Genomic DNA, 27,013 nt, shown 5'->3' on the forward strand with positions numbered 1-27,013 from the left:
GCTTGGAGATCTTAGGGGGGAGTAGGGTGGAAATGTTCTTATGCTTGGTTCCCACTAACCTGGGCTCTGGAAACCCAGGGTCAATTCCCTGCTTCACCACAGACTTCCTGTGCGACCCTGAGCACTTAGGCCCAGATCCTCAAAGGTATTTAGACTCCTCACTCCCAAGTTAGGCAACTAAATACTTTCAATTGAGGACCTGGGCCTAGGGCCTAAGTCTCTCTGTGCCTCTGTTTTCCCATCTGTAAAACAGCACTTCCCCATCTCAAAGGGGTGTTGTGAGGCCTGAGAGATACTCAGATACTATGGTAACGCAGGCCATGTAAATACCTTAGATAGATAAAAGTCTGGTGTATACTGACCTTGAACCCATTTTCTTTGGCAAAGTTTAAGACCATTCCTCTTCTCTCCCTTGTTGTGTTGGTAGCATCAAAAACCTATACAATAAAAATGCCAGGGCGGTCATCTTCAGGGGACATTTAAATAGCTTTCAGGGGAGGGGAAGAGGGGAATATTGTTTGACAATATATTTGCTGGGGTTTAGAATCAGAAAAAAAAAGTAATAAATTCATCACTTAAGGCAGTATTCAGTTCTAAGCCTTTCTATCTTAGAACAAAACCATGGCAGTAAAAACCTTCAGAAGGCAAGTAAGGGAGCAAAAGGGATCCTGTGGATTTAATGGAGTGTGCAAGGAAGGATGGTCTTAAGGCACTGAAGTTGTGGGTTCAGTTCCTGGCTCTCCCACCACAAACTTCCTTTGTAGCCTTGGTCAAATCACTTAATTCCTCAGCCTGTTTTCACCCTACAGGCAGCAGGTAGAATACTCATAGGGAAGCTGTGAGGAAGACTTTGTTCAGGTTTGTGAGGCTCTCGATACTGTGGTGATGGGAGCATCTAAGGAAAACAGAATCTGAAGTCCGGTAATGATGGGAATGGCCTCTTCCCCCAGGCACTGTTCCAGTGTGTAGAAGACGGGCCGCAGGATGGAGTTTCACTGGGGGACTGTCTCAGCACACACTGACAAGGGAGTATTTTGAGGATGGAAAGAGGCCTCTTGTTTCAACTAGCAGACCCCTATCTGAACTTACCGCGATCTGGCCACCTTCCTCCGACAGGTACAACTTGACGTCTCTCAAGGCGGCTAAGGCACATTGTCTGTAGCAGAGGAAGAGAGAGATGTGTTTCTTAAGTAATTAGAGATGCTTGTAAGACCCAGTGGATTGGTCCTAAAGAAGAAGCCTTAAAGTTCCAACTCCTCCTAACCTTCCCACAACCCACAACTCCTGGTATGTGCAAGGACTGACATCCCCTGATTGACGGTCCGGAGCTGTGCGGCCAAAAGCCCCTGTTCTGGCATTTACCGCGAGGCCACTGGCAAGTGGCTTCACATCCATGAGGTTTGCCCATTTTGCAGATGGGGACCTCAATCCTGACTTCCTGTGAGCGCCTGGTTAGATAACAGCTATAGCGCTCTGTGAACATGCAGCCACTCTGCAGGCTAAATATTATTCAACACCTCAATGGACAGTGGGTGGCCTTGCACTTTCTGGTGGCTCTGACAAGCTAAGAGGGAGCTGCACTCCGCTTTCTCACCACAGAACCACAAACCAGGAACGTCAATAGCCTGGCCTGGGGCGGGGGAATCCCTGGGCTCCAAGGACGATTCTCTCAGGGCTCGCTTTTCAGAAGTGCGGAGCCCCCTCAAAAGTTCAGCTAAAGTCAAAGGGAGCTGTGGGTGCTCAGCACGTCTGAAAAAATCAGGCCTGAAGGCTCAGATCATCAAAGGGAACTGGTGCCTAAATCCCTTTCAGGATCTGGGCTTAAGCCCTGAATGAGAAACCGACAGAGAAGCTGGGTGGGGGTGAGGCAGCAGGGGAAATGTTAAGAGACCGGGTCGGATCGTGCTTCCAGTTACACTGCTCTAACTCCAGAGAAATTCCCTTCAAATCAGGGGGAAGGGTTAAATCCAATTTACAGCAGATTTTGGCTCAAAGAGAACGGGCTTAACGGAACAAGACAACAGCAAACTTACTTCCGGACATTCATGCCCTCCTCGTTGTCGGGGCGGAAGAAGTCATAGGAGCTGTAATGCTTCACCGCCTCCCGGCGATACTCTCCCACGTTGAAAACTGCAAGGTGAAGGCAGGCAGTGAGTACAGCATTGGAAAGGGGACAGGTGGTATGTCCCATACACAGCTCAGCAGGCTCCAGGAGAAGCACGACAGTATGTACGGGAATCCATCCAGAGACTGGCAGGAAAAGGGTTAACCCTCTCTCTCTCTAACACCCGCACTATGAAAATAGCATCTCCAGCAGACATTCTCCAGGGATCCCAGCGACAAGGGTGTCAAACATGGCTGGGCCCAACAGCCCACTGCAAGGAGCTTCTGGCAAGTGCCCACACTCTCTGGACAGATCCGAGAGCCAGATTCACCCTTGGAGGAGGAGGCGCAAAAGGCTTTGGGAAATCCCTCATACAAGCCCTTTCGATAAACAAACCAAATGGGCTTGGCCCCCTCGGCGAAAAATTAACATCTCTGTAGCATCTCATCACTGGCAGGGGTAGGGGGCAGGCAGAAGCCACCATGCAGTCAGGATCCCCTCCCAAGGATCTCTCTCCCAGATGGATACGGAAGAGGGAGATCCTGTCAGGCTCAATCCATTGGAGTGTTTAACTCCACAGTCACGTCCCCAGTGGACCAGGGCACATATCTTCTAGCAGGAACCAGGGCTGGGGCCTCACCTTTTGTTGGGACGCCAATCCAATTGAGGTAGCGAGTCAGCTTCTTGGAGATATAGGTCTTCCCCCGAGCTGGAAGGCCAACCATAACGATCACAGTGGGGGAATTGGTAAGCTGCGGCCCGCAGGCTACAATGAGGGGAGAAAACACACAAGCAGCCATTATAATCCCTCAGCATCATCCCTGCAAGGTTTGACAAAGCAGGCAGCAGGGCGCTTACTACTGCTCCAACATCCCCTCAGTACATCGACAGCAGGAGGAAATCTAATACCTCCCTCTTTAGTCTTCCTTCTCCCCACCAGAACAACTGGCGCCAGGCACTGAAGCCTCGAGTCTGCAAATTTGCTGACTCATTTTTGCAACAGGATCTGCTGAATGAACATGTCAGACTGAGCAGAGACGGGCAGCAGACAGCTCTGGGGTCACTGGGTAACGAAGCCTGATGCAGTGGCCTGACGAAACCAAGCAATACTTGAGACGTCACTCTGTGACCTACAGTGCATGGGAAGTGGAAATCGTTAACTGACTATGAATGCACCCCTCTTCCCCTAAGCACTGACGTACCGGGAGGGAAGGCAGACAGTCTTACAGATAAAGCTCAATATTAGGAGACATGGTTCGACACCCAGCTCTACCACAGGCTTCCTGCATGACCTTGGTCAAGTCACATCACCCCTCTGTGCCTCAGTTTCCCCATTTATAAAATGAGGACAATAATACCTCCCCCACCTCACAGGGACACTGGTGGACTACTTCAATAAAGAGCATGGGGAATTCAGGCTACAATGGTATGATTCATTATGTTTGGTTTGCTGATTTGAAACACAAGATATTTCTCTTCAGAACCTGGTTCCCAGAAGCGTTACTCAGTGTCCGAGCTCTTCGGGACTTTAAGGGGCCGCCTCCTGCATATGACTTTCCAGCAATCTAGACCGTCTTCTATACAAGTGGGTAGTTCACTGGGATTCAAAAGGCACTGACTGAAGCTGGTCCAACTGGTGCCAGCTTCATTTCTAGGCCTGCCGTAGCAGCAAGGAGTTCACGGATCACACGTGCCCGAGCAGAATGGGCACCTGGCTAACGCTCTCTGCTGCTGCCACGGCCAAGATGGCATCGCGCACAGGCGAGGGCATTCTGGAGTTGGGTGATTACACCATCAACTTGCAGGCGGATGGGGTCAAGTTAAACCACTCCCAGTCCCCACTTTGTGACTTTGCTTCCTTACTCCACTCCCACAAGACTCAAGTGTTCTTGAAGTCCTTTTACAACGAGGTGCTTGGGAGCACGGTGTCCTGAACATCCCAGGGACACGGAGAAGTGTAAACGTGCTTCACTGCAAGTGACTTTCTCACTGAAATGGCCTTTAGTTACTTCACTCCTGTAACAGAGTGCAAAACTGGTGCTCACAAATGCAAGGCACAGCAACACTAGCCAGACCTAGGCATAGGGCAGGCCTTGCTCAGACTTCTTTCCCCACTCAGCAAATATACCTCCATTGGGTCCAGCAGAACCGCCCTGCCCATTCTAGTCCTGTCTGTCTGTGCTCAGGAAGAGATCCAAATTAGGTACTGGATTTATGATGCGGAAAAAAATCCATGAAAGACTAAGATGTGACTGCTGCACTTAAACTTGCAGACATGACTGCAGGTCTCTAAAGCCCTGAAAGAGAAGGCTATAAACCCACTGGACAGTCCCTTCCAACCAGCTTTCTTAGAATGAGTAACAGCTTTTAACTTAACACAGACATGCAACTGACCACCCCCTTGAGCTTGAAAAAGGACAGAAATAGAATGATACACATTAGCTGCAGAGCTGTGGCCATTCAGAAAGTGACATTTAAGAATGAAATGGTCCATTACAGCCTCCACCGCTTACCACGTGTATAGAAAGCTATTTTGAAGCAGGTACTTTTTAAAATTTAAAGCCCGACCTGTGTCAATGGATTGAAATTCAGTTCAGAGAGGATATGAGTAAAACCACTGACACAGCAGCAGGTTAACTGTTAAAATAAAGATCCCTCCTCTTTTAACCTAATTACATGACCAAAAAGTAGCAAGGATTCTGAGCCAAATTTCTCTCATATTTAGACATCTCCACCCCCAACAAGGTCTTAGAGTCCCGCTGCTCCACAAGGGAAGAGAAACTCATAGGACATGCTCCTAAACCTCAAAGGAAAGGACTGACACTTACACCAAGTATAGAAAAATGCAAGAAAGGATGACAGCTGTCATTGATGGCATAACAGAATCTGGATTATAGTTGCGTTCCTTAATGCTACTTGGCATCCCACATGCAAAACCTCCTGGTCTTCATGCTAAGCATAAAAAGAGCCTTAAGTAAGAGTCACCCATGGACAACTCAGAGTGAAGTTATCTGCAGTCGTCATTTTTATACACAAGCCTTTCACGGACATTTTCCCTCCATTCCTTACACACTGATAGTTCTGCCTAGTTTGTCAGCCTCATCAAGTTGCAGTGGGGGAGGTTTAGATTGGATATTAGGAAAAACTTTTTCACTAGGAGGGTGGTGAAACACTGGAATGGGTGACCTAGGGAGGTGGTAGAATCTCCTTCCTTAGAGGTTTTTAAGGTCAGGCTTGACAAAGCCCTGGCTGGGATGATTTAACTGGGAATGGGTCCTGCTTTGAGCAGGGGGTTGGACTAGATGACCTTCTGGGGTCCCTTCCAACCCTGATATTCTATGATTCTATGATTCTATGATCAGAATGGCATGCAAGGAGCGAATGTCTTTTGTGATTACAGCAACAAAAATAAACGTAATAACCACATGAATGAAGCTGAGTATTGTGCACGCAATAAACAGGACTCCGATCTCATCCGGCGGCATCCGATCAATCTGGATCATGTGATTTGCTGAACCCCAACAATAGTTTTGGATAGTGCAAGCAAGAGGCAGATTGCTGAAAGGGAAGGGGGATGGGACTTGTCTCAAACTCGATTTGGGAGTCGCAGCCAAATTTAAGGGGTGTAGATTCCTTTCAGTGTCTACGTAAATTCCTGTGCATCTAGATCAGGACAGATTTCTACCGCCTTGCATCCAAAAAAAACCCTAAAGCTATTGGAAAAAGGACAGCCTGGTACAAAATTATAGCAACAATGAAAAAGACCGATTATATCCTTGAGTCATTCCTCTTGCCAGTGCCTGATATAGCTAGCAGAGGACTGGATCTTAGCCAAGAGGGGGTCAACACTGAAAAAAATCCAAGAATGACAGAATGGTTAACTTTAATTAAAAAAAAACCAAAAACCTACACACAAGTTTTTCTTGTGCTAAGGAAAAAAAAATTAAGCAGGTCTTAAAAGACTCCAGTAAAATGCTAAAGCAAATCTGAAAAGAAAAATTAATTGGAGGGTCTGTTCAGCCTTCCTCTCCTGAATTACCATCTCGACTCTGGGGTCTGCAGGGCAGGATTAAAGGAGAGTTCCCCCAACTTTCCCATTTGAGCTCACCCAATCAGGGCTGCAGCTATTACAAGAGATTAGGGTGACCAGACAGCAAGTGTGAAAAATTGGGACGGGGGTAATAGGAGCCTATATAAGAAAAAGACCCAAAAATCGGAACTGTCCCTATAAAATCGGGACATCTGGTCACCCTACAAGAGATCCCCAATCCCAGACCTCAGGGCAGCATTGCAGGTGTTTCCCCATCTCTACACTCACACCAGCACTGCTGAAGTCTCACCATTGGCTAGAGAGGGTGAGAGATGAAAGAAGAAACTTAATTTGCTCCCTTCCCCCACAGCAGAAAAAAGATCCACAACCCTAAGCCAAGAGGAGTTTTGCCAAGCGTGCTCGACATTAAAAATAAATAGATAATTGAACAGAGAAGGGAACTGGACTGTTCACTCCACTAAATATTTCATTATTCTTATACTCCAGTTAATTAAATCTGACCCTATAAGGATGACCATGCACATACACACAGGCAAATCTGCAAATCTGCGGGTCTGATCCTCAGAGGTCCTGGAGTCCGAGCACACACACTGCTCCCACTGACTTTAATGGGAGTTGCAGGAGCAGAGCATCTTCATTTGGAAATTTTTCCCTCAGATGCATTTTAAGGAAGGTCTATAAACTCAGGATTGGGGAGAGTCTCCTAAAGAGAAGTAGCAGCTGGGAATTGTATGTGTGCTTCCTTGTTAAGAACCTGATCTAAAGTCCACCAAAGTCAGTGAGAGTCTTTCAGTGACGTTTACGGGAACTCAATGAAAAACCTGGAAAGGTGCAAACCATGGAGCACATAAAATGAACCAAAGATTCAGCTAATCCTTTCTGGCCTCCACTAAAAATAATACATATTTCAGTGTAACCAAAACCAAGTTCCAACTGTAAAGAGGATTCAGCGAGGATCTTTAGAAGCACAAAAATCAGTGCAAACATTTCCCAATGTACCATGATATTCACCAAACTGTGTGAGTGGGGAGATCTCCTGCTACTACCAACCTGAGTTTAAAATAGAAAATCCCCCCAATCAATTTTTATTTTTACTATCTAAATAAAGACTAGGAGTACTTGTGGCACCTTAGAGACTAACCAATTTATTTGAGCATGAGCTTTCGTCAGACTAACACGGCTGTTACTCTGAAACCTAAATAAAGACTGTTAGTTTATGCCAAACAGACTGCAAGAATACAAGCTGCAAGATCACGACAAACAACAGAATGACACCGGGTTAGGAGGGGCTGCAAAAAAGGTGTGTGTAATATACCTGTCTAGACTTTTCTACAATGCATATATTTTATAAGAATATATATGCACATGTGCACACAGATTTATAGAGAGAGAGATAAAAACACTTTGGTAAAATTAGTGCATATAGCATTTCTATGGTGCTCTTCAGCATGGTGGGTGCGTGTGTTGGTATGTACTCTGGGACTTGACACCACAGAATTGCTTGCATGCGCACAACACACACAGTATACATATATTAGGTATATAATTGTACACACACACACACACAAAACATATGTTGGTACACATGCATGTTGAGCTAGGATGAAGGAAAAAAAAAGTACCAGCCATGCAACCTCAAATATTCCATGCACACCCCCCCTCTTGTAAAGTGAGTGGCTCTGCCCATTAAGCTGTCTGCAATAACTTGGCTTCACAGACTACGTGAGAGACGTGCAACTTGACAGAAATTTAATGGATCACCATCAAGAGGCGGGAGGAAGGCATCTTTTGACATCCATTCAATCTCTCCTAGCAAGAAGTCAGCCAAGGAGATGAATTTTTCTGCGTGTGTGCATATGAAATAATTAAAGCTGTTGGCCCAGGAAGCTTTTTGATGATGCTTAAAAGAGACACTATCACTCCCTGCTTTCCCTGGGATTACATGCTATTTGCATCAGATAAGAATCTCTATTGTAGCTCAGGATTTGCTCTGCAGTCTGGAGTGATGTTTGTGCTCCTTGTTTTACTTTTATGGAGCAGCTGCGGGAGGGGGGAGGGTCCTTGATGCCCAAATGAATCAAATTAAAGAAGTATATTCCAACAGATTATTAGGAATCACCCCCGAGGGGACCCATTCCATGTTAACACAGAGTAATTACAAACTCCATTATCACATCAACTAGCACTTCCAGGGAAGTCTTGATAAACCAAAATACATCACAAGCTCTCTCTCCCTCAGCAATTGAGGTTGATGACTGTGGAGTACCGAGTATAGGGCCATATCTGTTTTATAAGGATTTCTTTAAAAAGCCAAACACCTAAGTGGAGTACCCTGTAAAAGTCCCATCTGCTAACTATATAGTGAATTTCCCCAGACAGGAGACGTGCTATCCTGCAGAAATCAAGGTCCTGCTGCCACACAGATATGCAGCCTTCTCCATAAAGCTATTTCCTACTCAGTTTACTCTACACAGCTGACTGACAAAGGAAAGCAGGGGGTATCAAATCCCACACGTAGCCCTGTTCTGGGCAGACTGTACCATCTCTGACAGAAACCCAAGGGGTCGGTCTTTTTTTCTTATGCTTTGGCAACACTGTATAATTTCTCCAGCCAAAAAAATCTCATTTAATTTGACTAGCAAATCCATTGGGAAAATATCACAGAGTTTTCTCTTTCAGACCAGAGACCACATTTGTTTTCCTTATTTGTTGTAAAATCGCATTGGCATTCAAGACACATCAAGACACACACTCTCTTACATATTTCATAGGCAAGAGAGCCAGCACAATCAGTGGCTGGTTTTTAACCCCAGCTGTTTAAAGGGGCAGTGTTTCTGGTCAAGGGACACAAATGCACAAGCTACTTTGAAACGATAACACTTAGCTAAAAGACAAGACTAGTATCTCTGACTGCCCGAGTTACTTCTGTATCTTCCCAGAGTGCAGAATACAAGCAATCTTCACCTCACAACAGCAGTATTTGTGCAAAGGTTTCTAGAATGCTTATTTATCAAAGTTATGTGACTTGCATCTTTACAGCTTTGCTTACATATAAGTTGACCGACTCCCGAAAGGTCAAAATTTATATTTGATGCAGCAGCCCCAATATGATTCCGGTGTTTGCTTTTTTATTTTAATTGAATGGTTCTTTTTTTTTTTGACCATGAGGCTTTCCATTCATGTCAGTTTTTAAAAAAATCAAATTATGAAGCTAATGTTTCAGCTTTATTATTCACACCACTTATCCCTTTCGCCTCCCTCCTAAGGGATCACAACCCGTCAGTTAACAAAATCAAGTCACTTATGCAGCTCCTTTTGCACATGGAAGCAAAGGATGAGGGACTTTCCAGCGCTAAGTCTGCTCCCATTGAAGTCAATGGTAAAACTCCAAGCAGAATCAGGCTTTTGACAATCCCAGCCGAAATAAAACATGAGTGAAACGGGTTAACAGCTTGAGTCCTGTGTATCACCCCCCTGTAATCCTACATATAATTTTACAAAATTAGGTGGCATTTGCCAGGCCATCAGTACGTCAGGGGCTCTGAAAGTGGGTTAGAGAGATCAGCATTAGCATCCCCTGATAGGGTGGGTTGTCCTTTCAAATTTCTCTGTATTGGAGGAGCCTATTGGAAGCTAGGTGAAGGCAAACAGACAGGTGACCCACCACTCCCGCAGCAGCCAGCCACCGCCACTTGTCTCATGCTGAGAGAGGAACGCTATAGACTTTAGTTCTTGCTCAAGGCAATGGGACTTTTCAGTGCTACACCAGGGGAGAAACACTTTAATCAGCTCTCCTGGGGAAAGATCGGGGATGGTATGATGTAGTGTTGTTGTAGCCCTGTGAGCCCCAGGATAGTAGAGAGAAGGCGGGTGAGGTAGCATCTTTTATGGGACCAGCTTCTGCAGGTGAGAGACACGTGCTTTGGCGCTTACACAGAGCTCTTCTTCAGGGGATAGTCTATGAGGCTTAATTAATTAATGTTTATAAAGAACTTGGAGAGCCCTTGGTGCAAGGGGCTATAGAGATGCAGATTGGGAATGCATCCTCTGCAGCTCCTTAACAAAGAGGAGAATTAGGCGCCGGGGTGTCTTTTGGAGGGAGGTGGGATTGCGCCGGGCTCAGATCTCCCTTATGGGGGAAGAAATGGGAACAACGAAGGAGGGAAAATGCGGCACCCATGCTCTCCCCCCTCCCTCTCCCACCCAATCCAGCAAGGCTACCCGTGGGGAAGCCACATCAGCCACCTCCCAGCACTACAGATCCCTGGTCCCGTCCCCTCCAATGCACTGTCGGATGCGGCAAACCCATGGCCACTTCCAGCCTGTGTGTCTCCCCCACCGCACCCCACCCCACCCCGGCACGGCGGAGACACGCGCCAGCAGCAGTCCCCGCCTCCAGCCATGCGTGCAGCCGGAGGCGGCGCGCTGCGGCTCGATCGGGGCTCGGGAGCACTTCGGGTCACCCGCGCGTCCGCCGCCGGCAGCACTGAGGGCGCGGAGACGCGGAACCACGGGCCGGAGACGCGCCCATGCCGGCGCCCAGCTCGCCCGGCGCACCGCGTGCAGCAACCCCCCCCCCCCCCGTCCGCGGGAGCTGCGCCTCCCTGCTCAGCCTCACACGGGTGCGCTGCCCCGGGTCAGCCCGTCGGTGCAGACGTGGGAGTATGTTCCTCCCGCCGGAGGGACACACGGGACAAGCGGCCTGTCCAAATACAGGACCGCGCTTGATTTCTCGGGAAACGCCGTTCCCCGGAGCCTGGCCGGTATTCGCGCCTCCGGTGCCCGTTCCCACTGATCTCCAGTGCAATCGTCCGACGCCCCCGTGTACTCTTGCAAACAGCGCCCACGATCCCTTTTAAAATACGGGGTGATGCTCACCCCAAGGGATAAATCAATGACACCGAGGGGAGCCCCCCCAGCATCCCACTCCCATCGTCTAGGAAGGCGTGTGGCGCACGCAGCTCCCCGCACGCCCACCAACTCCCGCAAAGACACCGCAAGTGAAATACACCCGTGGTGCATCAGCGCGCAGAGAGCCTGGCTCTGCTCTACCTAGGTGCGGGCACCGCTAAGGCTTATCCCTCCTCCCTGCCCCCCATTCCCACACATCTGTCCTCCCTCCGCCCCCCTCCCTCCCGCACTATACTCACATCTGCGGGGCAGCGCGGGGCGGTTATCATTGGGGAGCCAAATCTTCTGGATCCGGCTTTGGGTCAGCTCCATGGGCATGTTTATAACCAAGGTCGCTTTGCGCTCCGCGTCCGCCTTGGTGGATAGATGCACGGGGAAGAGAATAAAAAGGGGCTTTTTTTTTTTACAAGCACCTGATGTCTTTACAGCTAGTCTTAAGGCTTCTGACCACGCAGTGATTGCAAAGTAAGGCCGGGACCCTGCCTGGCGGGGAGGGAATCCCAGCAGCGACTGAGAGTTAAAACCAGCGGCACGTGTTCCCCGGGACAAGAGGGCTCGATTCTCGCCGACCAGCCACTCTCACGCCCCTGCAACGCTGCTCGGCGGGCGGAATTTCCCCGGGGGCTTCCCTCTGCGGGAGCCGTTCGGGGAATGCCGGGGGGGACGGGTTCTTGGGAGCGTTCCTCCGCCTCCTGCCTCTCTCGTGTGAATGCCCCGGCTCCCACCTCGTCCCAGCTATTTCTGCGGCGAAAGACCGGCCGGCAAACCCTGCGTCACCCACAGCCCGCCCCTAGCCGGCAAGGGCGGGGGAAATTCTTTGCAGGCAGCAGCCGGCGTGGGAGAAGCAAACCCTGCTGCCGTCGCGTGGCGGCTAGGCGAGTTGCAGCCACCCGGGGGAATTTGCAATCAATTTTTTCTGAGACAAAGGACTCGCATCAGTGAGACAAGCTTGCAGAAAATCCATACATGGCACGGATAATCTACGCGACTCTAGAATAATGTTAAGAGAGCACCGTATCGCTCCCATGTATGCATGTTGTATACATTCTCGATCTAGCATTATATACTAGTCTGGGTGCAATAAATACCCCTGCATGCATATTTTATGCACACACTACGTGTATAATATATATACAGTACACGTTTATTGCACAGTCATATATAAAAATCTGGAAACGATAAGGGGAAAGTTCTCATATGCATTTGTATAGATGAAGGGGAAATTAATGTACTTTATAGTAGCTCTAAAATATGGCTACATATAAGTATTTTCACTGAACTGTATTGTGAATACACTAAATCCCAAATGGATTATTTCCCTGAGATATACGCCAAATATCAATGGATTATTTCCCTGTATATTGTGTATACACAATGCACGGGGATGATCTCCTCCCTATTAAGGGGTGAAATATAAATGCAAAGATTTTGTATTTAAACCAACAAAGAAAAATCCCTGACTCTTATCCTTTTGCCGTCTGCCCCATTCAGGCTCCCGTAACCTTTATGCAACCGATCGGAGATCAGGAGCTTATTTTTTATAGTAAAATTATATTTTATATTTAATATCGATCGTTTCCCCTCCTAATGGAAAGCCAGGCTGCATTTCAGCGCGTGAACTGAGTTTTGCACCCCCCCCCCTTGGGGCTCCGGGAAGCGACACAAAAGGCAAAAGGCAGGCAGAGGTGTGGGCTGCCGGCTGCAGGCACGTCCCTCACGTTCCGCATGACTCTGCGGGGAAGCCTCAGCCCTAGCTACAGACGCTCCTTTCATCGCAGCTGGATGCACTTGCTGCGGCTGGGAGACGCAGCCCTAGGAAGCAGCTGGCGCTGGGACCGGTTCGCTCTCCAGCCCTCCCGTGGGCGCAGCTCTTCCGAGCGGGGCTTGCTGGCTGCCAGGCGGCTAGGAAACTTCAGGACTCAAGATTTAGTTCAGTTTGGCTGTTACAGTAGGAGCAGCGCGTTGTGCTAGGCACAGTACTCCCGCTGGTCCAGCAGCCCTGTATTAACAGCATAAGCTACTGATGGGATGCTTTTATTAACAAGCATAGTAATTTACACAATACAATAGTCAGATTAATGGGGGGGAAAGTCACTCGTTTCTAATATCCAGGGATTAAGGACACAACCTGCAGGGACCCAGGACCTAGGCCCTGTGAAGTGCTGAGCACACTTCATACTCATAGAAGTCAGCGGAAATTTTGGGTCTCTCTCCCCCAGGGGACATAGGAGCTTACTCCAAAACCCATGGAAGGGGGTTCTTCTATGGACGTTGGGTCAGGCCTAGAATGACTAAGGCAAGAGAGAGCTTTTGTGCACAAGAATAAATCATGAGCTTGAGGGGGGAGGAGAAGGATAAACTCTTAATATTGTCCTTGGCAAAGTTAATTCCCTGCAGGATTAAAGGCTGATTATGGTTAGATTCCAGGGAATGACCTATAGGGCCCATTAGCTTGGTGCTGCCAGGTCATTATTTCACAGGAAAGGCAATGCACCAGGCTGGGTAAGGTTAATGTTTAAATTGACAGATTTTTATCTGATGGCCAGATTCCTGCAGTTTAAAACAATGCTTCCAGGCTAGGGGATGTACCACAACTGCCTTAATAAAATCAATCCCAGGGTGGCTGAAATAAATTAACATAGCAAATAAAGATGTGACGATAAAATTATGGAAGAGCCAGAAAAATATACCCCAAGCTTGTAAGTGGCATGGCCCCAGCATTCCCAAAGCTGCTTCATTTGGGAATGATGGGGCAGATCCTTAGCTGGAGTAAAGTGTCATAACTCCATTAAATTCAGTGGAGCTATGACCATTTACACCAGGTGAGGGTCTGCCCCCATTCATCTACTTCATTGATGTAGAAAGTTTAGAAGCCGTGAGGAACTCAAGACGTGGTGATAAGCACAACATAAACACGTTGACAACCAAACACACCACAGGTGTTAGATGCTACATTATAGCCCCTTATGCAATACTGGGAGTCATGAGTCTGCTTTAACCGTTTTTAACATACCTATCGTGCTTGAAAACTAAGCCATTCCAAGAAATTGGCACCACAACATTTAGAGTGTTAACTAGTTTCTTACACTATATAGTGCACCCTTGATTTCTGGAAGTAAATCTCTATATTGTTGTTACAAATATACAGCAAGAGCATATACTTGGCCACAATTTTACTTTGCAATAAATATACAATCACCCATGTATAGGTAGCCTTGATTGAGTAGATTAAAATGCAAGGTCCCAAAAAACACTCGGGGGGGGGGGCAGGAAATCCAAGTACGGGAGTTGGGGAAAAAAATCCAAAAGGGCTTGGCTGATAAAAAATAAAATTATATGTCAAGAGCAGAGAGAGTTGTTACAAAATCTGGAAGTGGGAGACCCTGTAGATCAAACAGATATTACAATATACAATTTATGTACCAACCATCCTTGATATAGCCACAGGATACAGGTAGAATCATAAAATCATAGGTTTAGAAGGGACCGCAAGGGTCAGTCTAACCCCCTGCCAAGGTACAGTACAGCTGTACAGCCTCTGATTTGGTTGTACCCATAGAGGCAAAGGCATTTAGTTTTCTCCATTCCATCAGTGAGAGAATTTCTCATGTCAACTTTCTCCAAGGAGTCACAATGAGTTTCACGGAAGAGTTTAGTTGTGTCTGAATTGCAATGGGCTGAGATGCTGCTGCTAGCGTAGAGCAACACCAGGTCCACTAAAGTCTGTAGTTTTGCTCCTGATTTAAAGGTGACTTGAGAAGGCAGGAAAATGTGTTCATGCCTTTATCCGATGATATATAAACTTTCTCCTTCTGCTTGTTTCTTTGCTTGAAAAATTCAGATCTTGTGATGCCACACTACCCCGGAAAAGGATTAAGGTGGCTGCTGGAGAGAGGGAGGTGTTAAGTAACTTGACAGTCCACACTTAAAGGATAGTTAAGCTTGATTGGCAAACACCTACAGAAGATGAACAGAAGCTAGACAGGAGAAAGCAGGACTGGTATAAGGCCAGGAAGAGGGTAGAAGGAGGCTGCAGTGTGGAAGCCTGCAGTCAGTCTCTAGGTTTAGAGAGGGAAAAGGAGGAAACTCAGAGAGGGAGTAGAAGTCCTGCACACAAATTTGACATCAGCAATTATAACATTCAAAAACCAGTAGGAGAACAGTGGCAATTCTTCAATAAAAAAAACTTCAAAACCAGACTCCAAACGTGAAACTGCAGAACTGGAATTAATTTGCAAACTGGACACCATCAAATTAGGCCTGAATAAAGACTGGGAGTGGTTGGGTCATTACAAAACCTACACCTAATTTCCCCCTACTGTTACTTCTTGTCAACAGTTTGAAATGGGCCACTTTCATTACCATTACAAAAGTGACAGGTTTCAGAGTAGCAGCCGTGTTAGTCTGTATCCGCGCACACACATACAAAAAAGTACTTGTGGCATGCATCCGATGAAGTGAGCTGTAGCTCACGAAAGCTTATGCTCAAATAAATTTGTCGTCTCTAAGGTGCCACAAGTCCTCCTTTTTATTTTTTTTATTACAAAAGTGATTTTTCCTCCCTTGGTATCCTACTGTTAATTGAATTGTCTCATTAGACTGACCTCCCACTTGGTAAGGCAACTCCCACCCTTTCATGTGCTGTGTATTTATACCTGCTACTGTATTTTCCACTCCATGCATCTGATGAAGTGGGTTCTAGCCCACGAAAGCTTATGCCCTAATAAATTTGTTAGTCTCTAAGGTGCCAGAAGGACTCCTCATTGTTTTTGCTGATACGGACTAACGTGGCTACCACTCTGAAACCAGAAACCATATAGTGACCTGGCCAGAGGGCCGAGTCACCGAGGAAGTACCACAAGTCCTGGAGCATGAACAGGGCCGCAGCCCACGAGAGATGAAAAAGGGGTCTCAGACCAGGCAGAGCTATTCCCCAGATACAGCCACAAGCAGGCCACCCCAGTGGTGAGCAGAGAACACGGTGACACTTATATATCCTGTTTATCCGGGAAGACTTGTGGATGACTGGAGAACTGGTAGGATAATGACATCACAAGTACCAAGGAAATGAAACCTGATTGAATTAAAATCAGATTCCCCCTTCAATTAGGCTCCATAATAATTATTGGCCAAGATTTCCCAAAACAGGAGCCTAAAGTTAGGTTCATACTTAGGCACCTAAGTGACCTGATTTTCAAAGGTGTGAGCACCCAGCTACACCCGCTGAGTCAAATTGAGGATATGTTCATTGGTGTTTATGCAGCATTCAGATGCTACGATGGTTTTGGTCACCTAAGTAAACAGAACATAAGGAAAAGCACTAGGTGCTGTAAAACAGCTCCTGTCTAAAGTGCAGTGGTAAAAAGCACAGCTTCTTATACACCAACATGCTTATCACGCTTGTAAGTAAACTTCACACACCGCTTCCCCAATTCCGGGGCCACGAGTTGTTTAGTTAATTCCCTTTTATGAGGGCGAGAGACTGGAAGTCACTTAGCAGTGGCCATCTGTGTATTACTCAGGACTGCGTGTCAGGCGGCCCGACACGCAGCGTTCCCTGCATGTCACCCAAGGTGAGGGATGCCTCTATCAAACAGAAGGGAAAAAAGCCAGTTCTCTGTGGACTGCAGAGCCAGAGGGAATGGACAGGATCTGGCTGTAAAGAAAGATGCAGAGGGAGGAATACAAACAACAAAAGGCATTATGGGATATTCAGAAAGGAAAGAATCGTGTGATTTTGACCCAAAAGGCTTCCTGTCCATTGGTCAGCCAAATCCCACCATTTAAAAAAATGGTACTACTAAAGGACTTAGCTAGAGATTGGTCTAGGTGGCGCTTTATCTGCGAGGAGGCTACATCCCTTTAGGATTTGCCATGCTGCTGCTCCAGAAATAAAGACAGGTTTCAGAGTAACAGCCGTGTTAGTCTGTATTCGCAAAAAGAAAAGGAGTACTTGTGGCACCTTAGAGACTAAGACTTTAGATAAGCTATTACCAGCTGGACAGTGGGGTGGGAGGAGGTATTGTTTCATATTCTCTGTGTATATATAAAGTCTGCTACAGTTTCCACGGCATGCATCCGATGAAGTGAGCTGTAGCTCACGAAAGCTCATGCTCAAATAAATTGGTTAGTCTCTAAGGTGCCACAAGTCCTCCTTTTCTTTTTCCAGAAATAAAGTTACCCTGCACAGGGTTCTTATCCTTCATCAGTTCACATACAACACTACAGCCGTTTTGTACTGCCGCAGCTAGGGCCCTGTATCTTGGAAATTCCATCTATCCATCCAGGGGATTATATAGCCTTCATCACTATAGCACTGAGTGCTTCCAAGATCAGAGCTAGAGGTACTTGGGCAGAGCTGTGCAGGGTCCAAAACTGGAGTAGCAGGGGGTGTTGCGGCTGAGGATATGTGCGCACTGGCGGAGTTTGGGGAGTGGATGGGATACTTGCATAGCATCTCCACATAGCAAGCAAGGAACTAGCATGCACTAGACTAGAGTGAGTTGTGCTATCAGGAGAAACAAATGTACTTACTTTTTAAATTAAACAAGCACATTTGCATTTAAAAAGTAGCCTAAACCAGGCAAGAATCGAAAGGAAGAACATGTGTGGAATCTAAGAGAAAAACAAGGACCTCTTGTCAACCATAGACAGCAGGGCCTGGAATTACAGTACACTACCACCATTTCCATTAGACATCTCCCTTTACTGGCTTTAGGAATTTAAAATTCAGCATGTGAAATTGGCTTTTGGCTGCAATGTCTCTACACAGGAGCGTTTCCGGTGTAGTTATTTTTGTGGGGGTGGGGGGTGGGCAGTCATTTTGGTCTATTTTCACTTAAGGGGGGGGGGATTCTATGCATGATTTTGGTGGATTTCAGATGCTTTTTAGTTACTATCAGATTATACCAACATTACTCACATTGAGTAATACCTTCCCCTTCAAATAGCCCCAATGAAATCGGCACAGTTAAGCATGGCAGATAAACCAGGGTTCCTAGCCCTGTTGGAGAGAGAGGGAATTGGAAATGCCTTTAAATAGCTCTCGGCCAGTAACCTTTTAGTTCTGATCTCCTCAGTAATAATCTCTCTCCTTTCTCTTTTTATTTAAGGATGCTCTTGTCCTGTGGATTATTACTACAGTAAAATGCTCTGTGCCTGAGATTTTTTCAATCCCTATGGCAGCTCTGGACAACAATTCACGTTAAAATTAATGGGAACTGAATGTCAAATGCCCTTTTGAAGATCTTAGCAAAATCGGTAAGAGCTACTTGACTGCTCAGCACTTTTGATAATCAAGCCACTAATTTAAGTGCCTAATTATGGTCTTAGATGGCTTTGATCTAGGTGCCAAACTCCCACTGAATTTCAGTCCTCTGGGCTCCTTTAAAAACCAAGGCTTGTGTTTTCAAAGTCTTGGCCTATGTGTTTAATTCTCTTTTGTTTCTCTGCTGTTAGATACATGAGCGTCTGGCACCAAACCCCACATGTGTGTGTGCCCCAAGCCTTCTGGACGCATGAGTCAGGCTCTAAACATAGCAGCTGCTGGGCCTTGTGTCTCTGATGGGTCAACCCAAAGCCCCAGAGCTAAATGCTCTAGACTTTTGGAAGAACTTGGACTTGAATTTGGCAGTTTGGGCCCATTTTCGGTAAAATCTCTCCTATTAATATCCACTGTACAGAAATAAAGATTAACAATGATTTATTTTTGAGAACACTGGCTCCCAAAGGACATGACTCCTATTCTTATTCCCAAAGAAGCTTATGTCACATCCATGTTTCCTGGTCTGAAGTTTGGAGAGGAAACCAGATTCACTTCTCCATGATGTGGCACAAAAAGTGCAGCGTATAGACTGGGTGTGTCAGAGCAATCTGGTGATAATATGCAAGTTCTCACTGACTCAGAGAGGGACTTGACATATTTATCATTACAATGTCTCTGGACTTAGCATGCATGCCAGATGATGTCAGTGTGTATTGAGAGTATTATGCAAAAGATGCCCAAAGCTTAATGGCTTGAATGGCCCATATCACACTCCAAAGAGAGCTACTTCCAGGCCAATGAGGAGAGTTACAAGAAAAATAGTGGGCATTCACTGGTAGCTACACTGGGATGTAACTACAGATTCAGCACACGGATCACTTGATCATTACCTGTTCTGTTCATTCCCTCTGAAGCACCTGGCATAGGCCACTGTCTGAAGACAGGACACTGGGCTAGATGGACCTTGGTCTGACCCAGTATGGCCGTTCTTATGTTGTTCTTATTGGGAATTACATCAGATGCTGTTATAAAATACTGTACCTAAAACCACTGTACTTTCCCCCGGGACGCATAGGAAATGACTGAAAACAATATAATGAAGCTGAAGGAAAAGAAGGCAGGGTTTCAGTTTTTTAAAGTTGATGACAAAGGCATGATCAGAATACAGGCCAAGGAGCCAGGACTGGAGGTCTAGATTCAACAAGGTACTTAAGAGTGTGCTTAAAATTAAACACACACTTATGTACTACTGAAGTGTTAAGCAGCTGCTTAGGTGCTTGGCTGAACTGGTGCCCAAGGCCCAGCTCGTCAAAGCTATTTAGGTACTTAAAATCTTTTGAAAATCTGGGCCCAAATTCCTGAGCTCCAATAACAACTCACTGTGTGGCCTTGGAGAGTCACCTACCCTCTGTAGGACCCTCTGTAGGGCTTGCTGAGGTCAATGGGAGTTTTGCCACTGACCTCAATGAGAAGAGGATGGGGGTTGAGCGTGCCTCAGTTTCCTGTTCTATAAAAAGTGCATAACTTATCACCTAATGTTCATGAATAATAATCAAGGTGCTAAATGTTTTATATCTCAATAGTAATAAAGGTGTCTTTTGTTCCATTTCTGTAACAAATGAACCAGTGTTTCCAGTACATACATGTATGTATGTATGGTTCAGTTTCTTTAAAAAAAAAAATTTTTTTTAAAAAGCAGCCAGACCCTTTGGAAAACCAGAATTTGTCTGCCACCTCCTATGAGAATCTGGGACTTTCAAAAGCAAAATGAGAGACTATGGCCATTTCATTGTCTTGGGACCTGTTTATGAAGCTATTTTCACTGCCAACAATTCGCTCTTGCTGGACTTTGGAAAAACCTGTGAAAAATCACAGATGGGAAAATTTTGTGGAGTAGGAGGTTTTGCGAACATTGGGAAATATTTGCATTAGGGTTTGCAAAACTAGTGGAAGTCCGCAAGGAAACCAGCACTCTGTATTAGCGAATCATACCCCATCCCACAAGCCAGGCTGGTACAAGTGGGTGGCATGTACAGGAGATATAAACTGTCTCCTCTTAGATTCTCTCTCTTTCCCTGCCAAACCTTCATGTTTCTCTGTCTTGTTTGTTTCTCCAACCTTCACAGATTTTAAGGCCAGAAGGGACTGTTAGATCATCCAGTCTGTCCTCATCCATCACACAGGCCAGAGAAATTCACCCAGTGATTCCTACAGTGGAGGTAATGGTTTTGTCATCTTCTCCATTTTTAACGCTGTATTTCCACGGGATTTCTCTCTCTTTCCTACCCCTTGCCTTTCCCCTCTCAGCCTTTGTTCTTTTTAGCCCACACTCTATTAAATAGATGTTGAACCCATTAACTTTCTAAATACAATCAAACCCACCCGGTTTAAGTTGGCACAAAATCAGGCAATTTCATGGAGTTTAAAGCCAGAAGAGACTATAGATCATCCAGTCTGACCTCCTGTATATCACAGGCCACTCAACTTACCTAAAAAGTAAAGGAGTACTTGTGGCACCTTAGAAACTAACAAATTTATTTGAGCATAAAGTGATGAAGTGAGCTGTAGCTCACGAAAGCTTATGCTCAAATAAATTGGTTAGTCACTAAGGTGCCACAAGTCCTCCTGTTCTTTTTGCAGATACAGACTAACACGGCTGCTACTCTGAAACCTGTCAACTTACCTAGTTACCCCTGTGTTGAGCCCAATAACTGCGGTTAGACTAAAGCATTTCAGTCCTCAGGAGCCTGAATTGTTGTGTGCCACGAAGAGAGAACATACAGACCAATAGTGTCAGTTATTTAAAGGGGATGACAAAATTCTAATTAGACAGGCCAAAAAAGAATCTGAAGAGCAACTAGGAAAAGACACAAAAATTAACAGCAATTTTTTTAAAAGTACATCAGAAGCAGGAAGACTGCCAGGCAATCAGTGGGGCCGTTGGACAATTGAGATGTTAAAAGAGCGCTCAAGAAAGGCAAGGCTGTTGAAGCAAAGCGAAATCAATGAATTCTTTGTATCAGTCTTCACTGCAGAGGATGTGAGGGAGAGTCCCACACTTGAGCCATTCATTTTGGGTGACAAATCAAAGGCATCAGAGGAGGTTTTGAAATAAATTGATAAATGAAACAGTAAAATCACCAGGACCAGCTGGTGTTCACCAAGAGTTCTGCAGAAACTCAAATATGAAATTGCAAAACTAACTGTGGTATAAAGAAAAGGAGTACTTGTGGCACCTTAGAGACTAACCAATTTATTTGAGCATGAGCTTTCGTGAGCTACAGCTCACTTCATCGGATGCATGCCGTGGAAACTGCAGACGACTTTATTTATACACAGAGAATATGAAAACTGTGGTATGTAACCTATCGCTTAAATCAGCCCCTGTACCATGAGATTAATAAGACTGGGACTGTTCAGCTTAGAAAAGAGATAACTGGGGAGGAGGGGCATGATAGATGTCTATAAAATCACGAATGGTACAAAGAAAGTGAATAGGGAAATGTTATTTACCTTTTCTCATAACACAAGAACCAGGGGTCACCCAATGAAATTAATAGGCAGCAGGTTTAAAACAAACTTAAGGAAGTACGTCTTCATACAACACAGAGTCAACGCGTGGAACTCCTTGCCAGAGGATGTTGTGAAGGCCAACAGTATAACTGGGTTAAAAAAGAATTAGATAAATTCATGGAGGATAGGTCCATCAATGGCTATTAGCCAGGATGATTAGGGATGCAACCCAATGCTCTGGGTGTCCCTAAACCTCTGACTGTCAGAAGCAGAGACTGGATAACAGGGAATGGAGCTTGATAATTGCCCCGTTGTGTTCATTTCCTCTGAAGCATCTGGCGGAAGACAGGATACTGGGCTAGATGGACCATTGGTCTGATCCAGTATGGCCGATCTTATGAGATTCCACCATTGCCAGAGGCCCCTGCAGGGGCAGGGAATTGATTAAGTCAGATATGCTCAAATGATTCTAGCAAACTACCTGCTCCCCACACAATAGAGGAAGGTGAAAAAACCTCAAGATCTCTGTCAATCTGATCCCTTCCTGACAGAATTCCTTCCTGACCCCACATCTGGCAGAATTTTCCAAGACCTAATACAAACTATTTTAAAATAAATACTACAACAGAGCACATAGTTGAGCCTGACAGAGCCCAGCCACAAATTCAGAGTAAAATTGTGTTCTCCTGCCAGGGGTCTCTGGAGAGGAGTGCTGTCACTTGATAGGTCACTATAGATCAGCACGACCATTTAACTACCCCTGATTTTTAAAGTCAGTAAATAGATTGGTATACAAGGAATATTTCCAACTCTACAATACTTTAGGGTCTCTTTTCATGGTGCTGCAGTCCAGCCATCGCAATGCTACAAAGTGTGAGAGAGTGCACAGGTGAAAGCCAGGTGCAAAGATCATGAGCCAAATCCTTGGTTATGGCCAAAATGCACATAGTGGGTGCTGTGCAAAGCTAGCCTAAACCTTCCCTTGGTCCTGACCCTGGTGCTCTGTGCATGTCATCCCCTGTGTACTGTGATACAGTAGCTCAAGGGATGCACTAGTCTTTAACTGCCACAAAGGCCTGAAAACCATGCTCCCCCTTCACAGCCATGCCTCCTTCCGCCACTCTGCGGTGGCTGAGCAAAGGCAGACAAGCCTCTGATTTGGATCTATGCCCTTGCACTGGTGTGATCTTCCCTGTCACTCTATGGATTTCAGTGGGACTACCGGAGGATGAAGGTGCTATACTCAGTGAGTGAGGGTGACCGATTTGGGGCCCTGAGAGAGCCAAAGAAGGACATTATGCTGAAACATACGATTGCAGCACCAAAGCACTTGCTGTTCCAGTTTTGTAACACACATTAGGTTGAATGACAAATCTGACCAAGCGAAACTCCTTCCTTCCCCATTAAAAAAAAAAAAAATTCTACCCATTATGAGAAATGAGACACTCAAATGGCAGCCGAGCAGTTGGCCCACTGCTGAGCAATACATTCAGAGTCAAACTTTAGCCTTCCTTAAAGCTGCTGCCGCTGGAGCAGTTTGCTGGAGTCCGATTTATTGGGCTCGGAGGCAGAGTAACTTCTGCTGCTAAGGGAAGTCCCCATGCACCGGAGAGGAGTCGTTGCCATAACAGTACAAGCAGCTTGGTTCAAACACTGCCCTGGAAAGCTTGTCCTCCAATTTCTAAATAGTCCAAATCTGCCACTTCATTGCTGAGAAACAGGGAAAAGTCACTAACTGCACAGGACCCACAAAAACTGGGATGTGAATTTTTCCTACCAACTCTATGAGCAGCGGCTAAGCACTGCTACTCTCCAGGGGATGGCTTAGGGGTCTAAGAATCAGGCTTGGAGCATCTAATCTCATTGGGAACTGCCTGTTCTGTTCCTGGCAAGAGCAGCTCAGCCCTACATCATTCAGTGATAGAGAAGTTGAGCTCCCTGCAGTTTATTCTTTATTTATTCTTAGATTCTTATTCTGGGCGTAGTTTTCAGATGAGAAGCTCAAAATCAGGGGCCTTGCCTGTACATTAAATTCAACTGTCTATTTTGTAAGCCTGGGAGTTCGCACCAGTGTCTGGGTAAAATATTTAACACTGAGGACTAAATACCAGAGTATTTTTTCCAGCATGAGGGTTTGTTTAGTAATACAAAAAGAACAGGAGTACTTGTGGCACCTTAGAGACTAACCAATTTATTTGAGCATAAGCTTTCGTGAGCTACAGCTCACTTCATCGGATGCATCACGAAACCTTATGCTCAAATAAATTGGTTAGTCTCTAAGGTGCCACAAGTCCTCCTTTTCTTTTTGCGGATACAGACTAACATGGCTGCTACTCTGAAACCTTTAGTAATACAGGCTCTCCTAGTGCCCTGCAGTAGAAGCCAGTGCACAAGATTCAGGAATAATAGTCGTTTCCAATCACACAAAAGTTGACATCTGCAGGGCACTTTAGAGACAAACTCAATGGGTGAAATCCTGGCCCTATGGAAGTCAATGGGAGTTCTGCCACTGGGGCCAAGATTTCACCCTATGACCTCAAAACTCCCCTGCAAGAAGGCAGGTAGTTATTATTATCCCTGTTTTAGAGAGGGGAAACAGACATGGAGAGATTTAAGCCAACATTTTCAAGACTGGGAGTCTGAAATGGGCATCTTCATCCACATTTTAGGCCCCAAACTACAGGGGCCCAATTTGCAGAGATCCCAGTGATATCATGCTCCTGGCCAGATGTCCATGGGAGCTGGAGGGCTCAAAGTCAGGCCATTTATTTAGGTGCTTAACTTGAGGCACCTCTATTGGAAAATGAGGGGCTTAGTGAGTTGTCCAAGGCCACAAAGCAAACCAGCACCAGGCGAAAACCTCAGGAGTTGCTGGGTCTCTGCACTTTGCTAAACCCACTAGAGTATTTAGAGGCATCTTTCCATTTAAGAAACATGATTGTCAAAGGTTGTGAAGAGAATATGTATTTGTCATTGCTCTAAAATGACTCACTCGGAGGTACTCAACCACTGCTCTATGGAAGCCTTCCAGATAGCAGGCTTATGAACCACAGATTTAACCCATTGACTACTGGTCCTCCAAGCTGCCATAATTCCATAGAAATCAGTGGTATGCTGATCACATCACTGGCCCATTTGGCCATCTGACAAATGTGTTTCACTGGATAGAATGAGCCCCTGGCACCAGTTAAGTCGTTTAAAGGTACACACTGAGTCTTGCCTCAATTTCTGTGGAAAAAAGTCTTAAATGATGGAGGGTCAGCTGCACGCATCCATCTGAAACCAGCATTTAGAGTATTAGAACAGGACCATTTCTCAACACCAAAAGGCCTCTAGGAAGCGTATGGAAGAGGCTTATGCAATGTACTCTGAAAGTTCCTGCATGCAAAAATCTAACACTAGACAAAACCAAAGCACGTGAGGCCATATAGCAAACTGCTAGGCCATGAAGTAACGGACTGTGGCTCTCTAACCTGCAAGCATAGTTCTTTAGTCTCACATGCGTAGAAAGTAAAGATGGGACCTCAGCATGTTTCAAGCTGGGGAATTTGATCCAGTCCTTTATAGAAATAGAAGCTGGATGCAAAGTTCAAGTCTGGATCCAAACATCAATATTCAGGAGGCATTCAACTCAATCTCTGATATACATGGTCTTACACCTGTGGTTCTCAGACACCTGTAGCTGTACCAGCATGGATTGGGCCTTCAAGATTTTGTAACTAGATTCTATTCCCAGGTCTCCCATGTGACCTTAGCTAGGGCCTTAGCTACACTTGCACGTTATACCGCAATAAAGCCAGCCAGAGCGCTCTAACTCACTCCCCGTCCACACTGGCAAGGCACGTAGAGCGCTCTGACTCCCTGGCTAGAACGCTGCTGATACTCCACTTCCCCCAGAGGAATAAAGTTTGCTGCGGATTGGGTGAGACACTACAGCGTCAGTGTGAACGAGGAGTTACGTTACAGCGCTCTGATTGCCCTCCAGAAAGGTCCCAGAATCCCATTAACTGAAGCGGCCTCTCTTGTCTTTGTGGTGAACTCCCGGCAGGAATGTGGAAGTTGCCTTTTCAAAGCTCCGTTGGGAGTGCCAGCTGCTTATCAGCTCCGAGAAAAAAAAACAAACAGCTAATGTTTGCTTTGAGTGAGTGAGAAAGAGGCCAGGGAGGAGAGTCTGTACTTACAAGACGGCGTGCTGACACACTCTCAGCACCCCAAAACCCCACTCTCTCTCCCCCCCACATACACACAACACACTCCACCCACCCCCTCCCCATTTGAAAAGCACGTTGCAGCCACTTGAACGGGGGGAGGACAGTTGCCCATAATGCACTGCTGCCAATGCCACTGCAAGTGCTGCAAATGTGGCCACGCCAGCGCGCTTTCAGCTGTCAGTGTGGAGAGACTGCAGCGCTTTCCCTCCTGCGCCATACGAAGGCGAGTTTAACCCAAAGCGCTCTACATCTGCAAGCGTAGCCAAGCCCTCGGTCACTTAATCACTATTAGATTTGCATCTTCTTTACTGGAACAATGGGAACAATAATCCTTTACCTCACAAGGGTACATATGGAGAATTAGAGTTTGTAAAGCAATCTGAGATCTCAGATTGCAGGTGTGATGATCCAGATTCACAGGAGGTGAAAATGACCACTCAAGTCAAGGGTGCTACTCAGACTTACATCAGCTAGGAACCTGGCCCTTTAAGAGCAGGGTATTGTTATTAGTCATGCACTTTTAATAACAGGGCCCCAATGGCTTCTTTTAGGGTCAGATTCTTGCACCTTTAAACTCAGTCTAACTAAGAACCTGATCCACAGCCCATTGAAGTTAGTGGCCTACAGATCAAGCCCTACTACCTCACACTGTTGTTAGTCCCATTCATTTTAATGGGGCTAATTGTGCTACTCCGCCTGAGAAAGGGTGGCAGAATCTCACCCTTAGAACTCTAGTTACTCCATTATCCAATGGTCCTCACTGGTAGGAAGCATTTTCTGCTCTCTCATTTACATTTACCTTTCATTCAGCTCAGGTTCCATCGCCACAGTTATCCCATCACTGCCACGTGGGAAAGCTGAGGCTGTCTTTTCAACCCAGCCACTTTCTTGGGCCTAATTTATCCGGTGATGTCACAAGCCAATGGCAGTGACAGCCCCACTGCTACCATGGGAACTAA

General features: G+C 46.0%; 1 protein-coding gene across 6 annotated transcripts in view; it reads right to left on the reverse strand.

Moving 5' to 3' along the window:
- Positions 1-27,013, reverse strand: part of PFKFB3 (6-phosphofructo-2-kinase/fructose-2,6-biphosphatase 3) — a 100,784-nt gene that overhangs the window by 48,669 nt on the left and 25,102 nt on the right. For 5 of the 6 annotated variants that reach the window (XM_084651876.1, XM_084651878.1, XM_084651879.1 and 2 more), the window contains exons 1-5: positions 11,306-11,784; positions 2,745-2,870; positions 2,034-2,130; positions 1,090-1,156; positions 363-437 (exon numbers count right to left, since the gene is read on the reverse strand). In XM_084651876.1, coding sequence (XP_084508002.1) covers positions 363-437; positions 1,090-1,156; positions 2,034-2,130; positions 2,745-2,870; positions 11,306-11,384 — 444 coding nt within the window. In that variant the 5' untranslated portion in view covers positions 11,385-11,784. Of the gene's footprint in view, positions 1-362; positions 438-1,089; positions 1,157-2,033; positions 2,131-2,744; positions 2,871-11,305; positions 11,785-27,013 lie in introns of those variants that run through there. The other variant, XM_084651877.1, reaches the window with a different exon arrangement.

This window comes from Lepidochelys olivacea (genome assembly GCF_965140295.1).
Source record: "Lepidochelys olivacea isolate rLepOli2 genome assembly, chromosome: 1".
NCBI lineage: Eukaryota > Metazoa > Chordata > Testudines > Cheloniidae > Lepidochelys > Lepidochelys olivacea.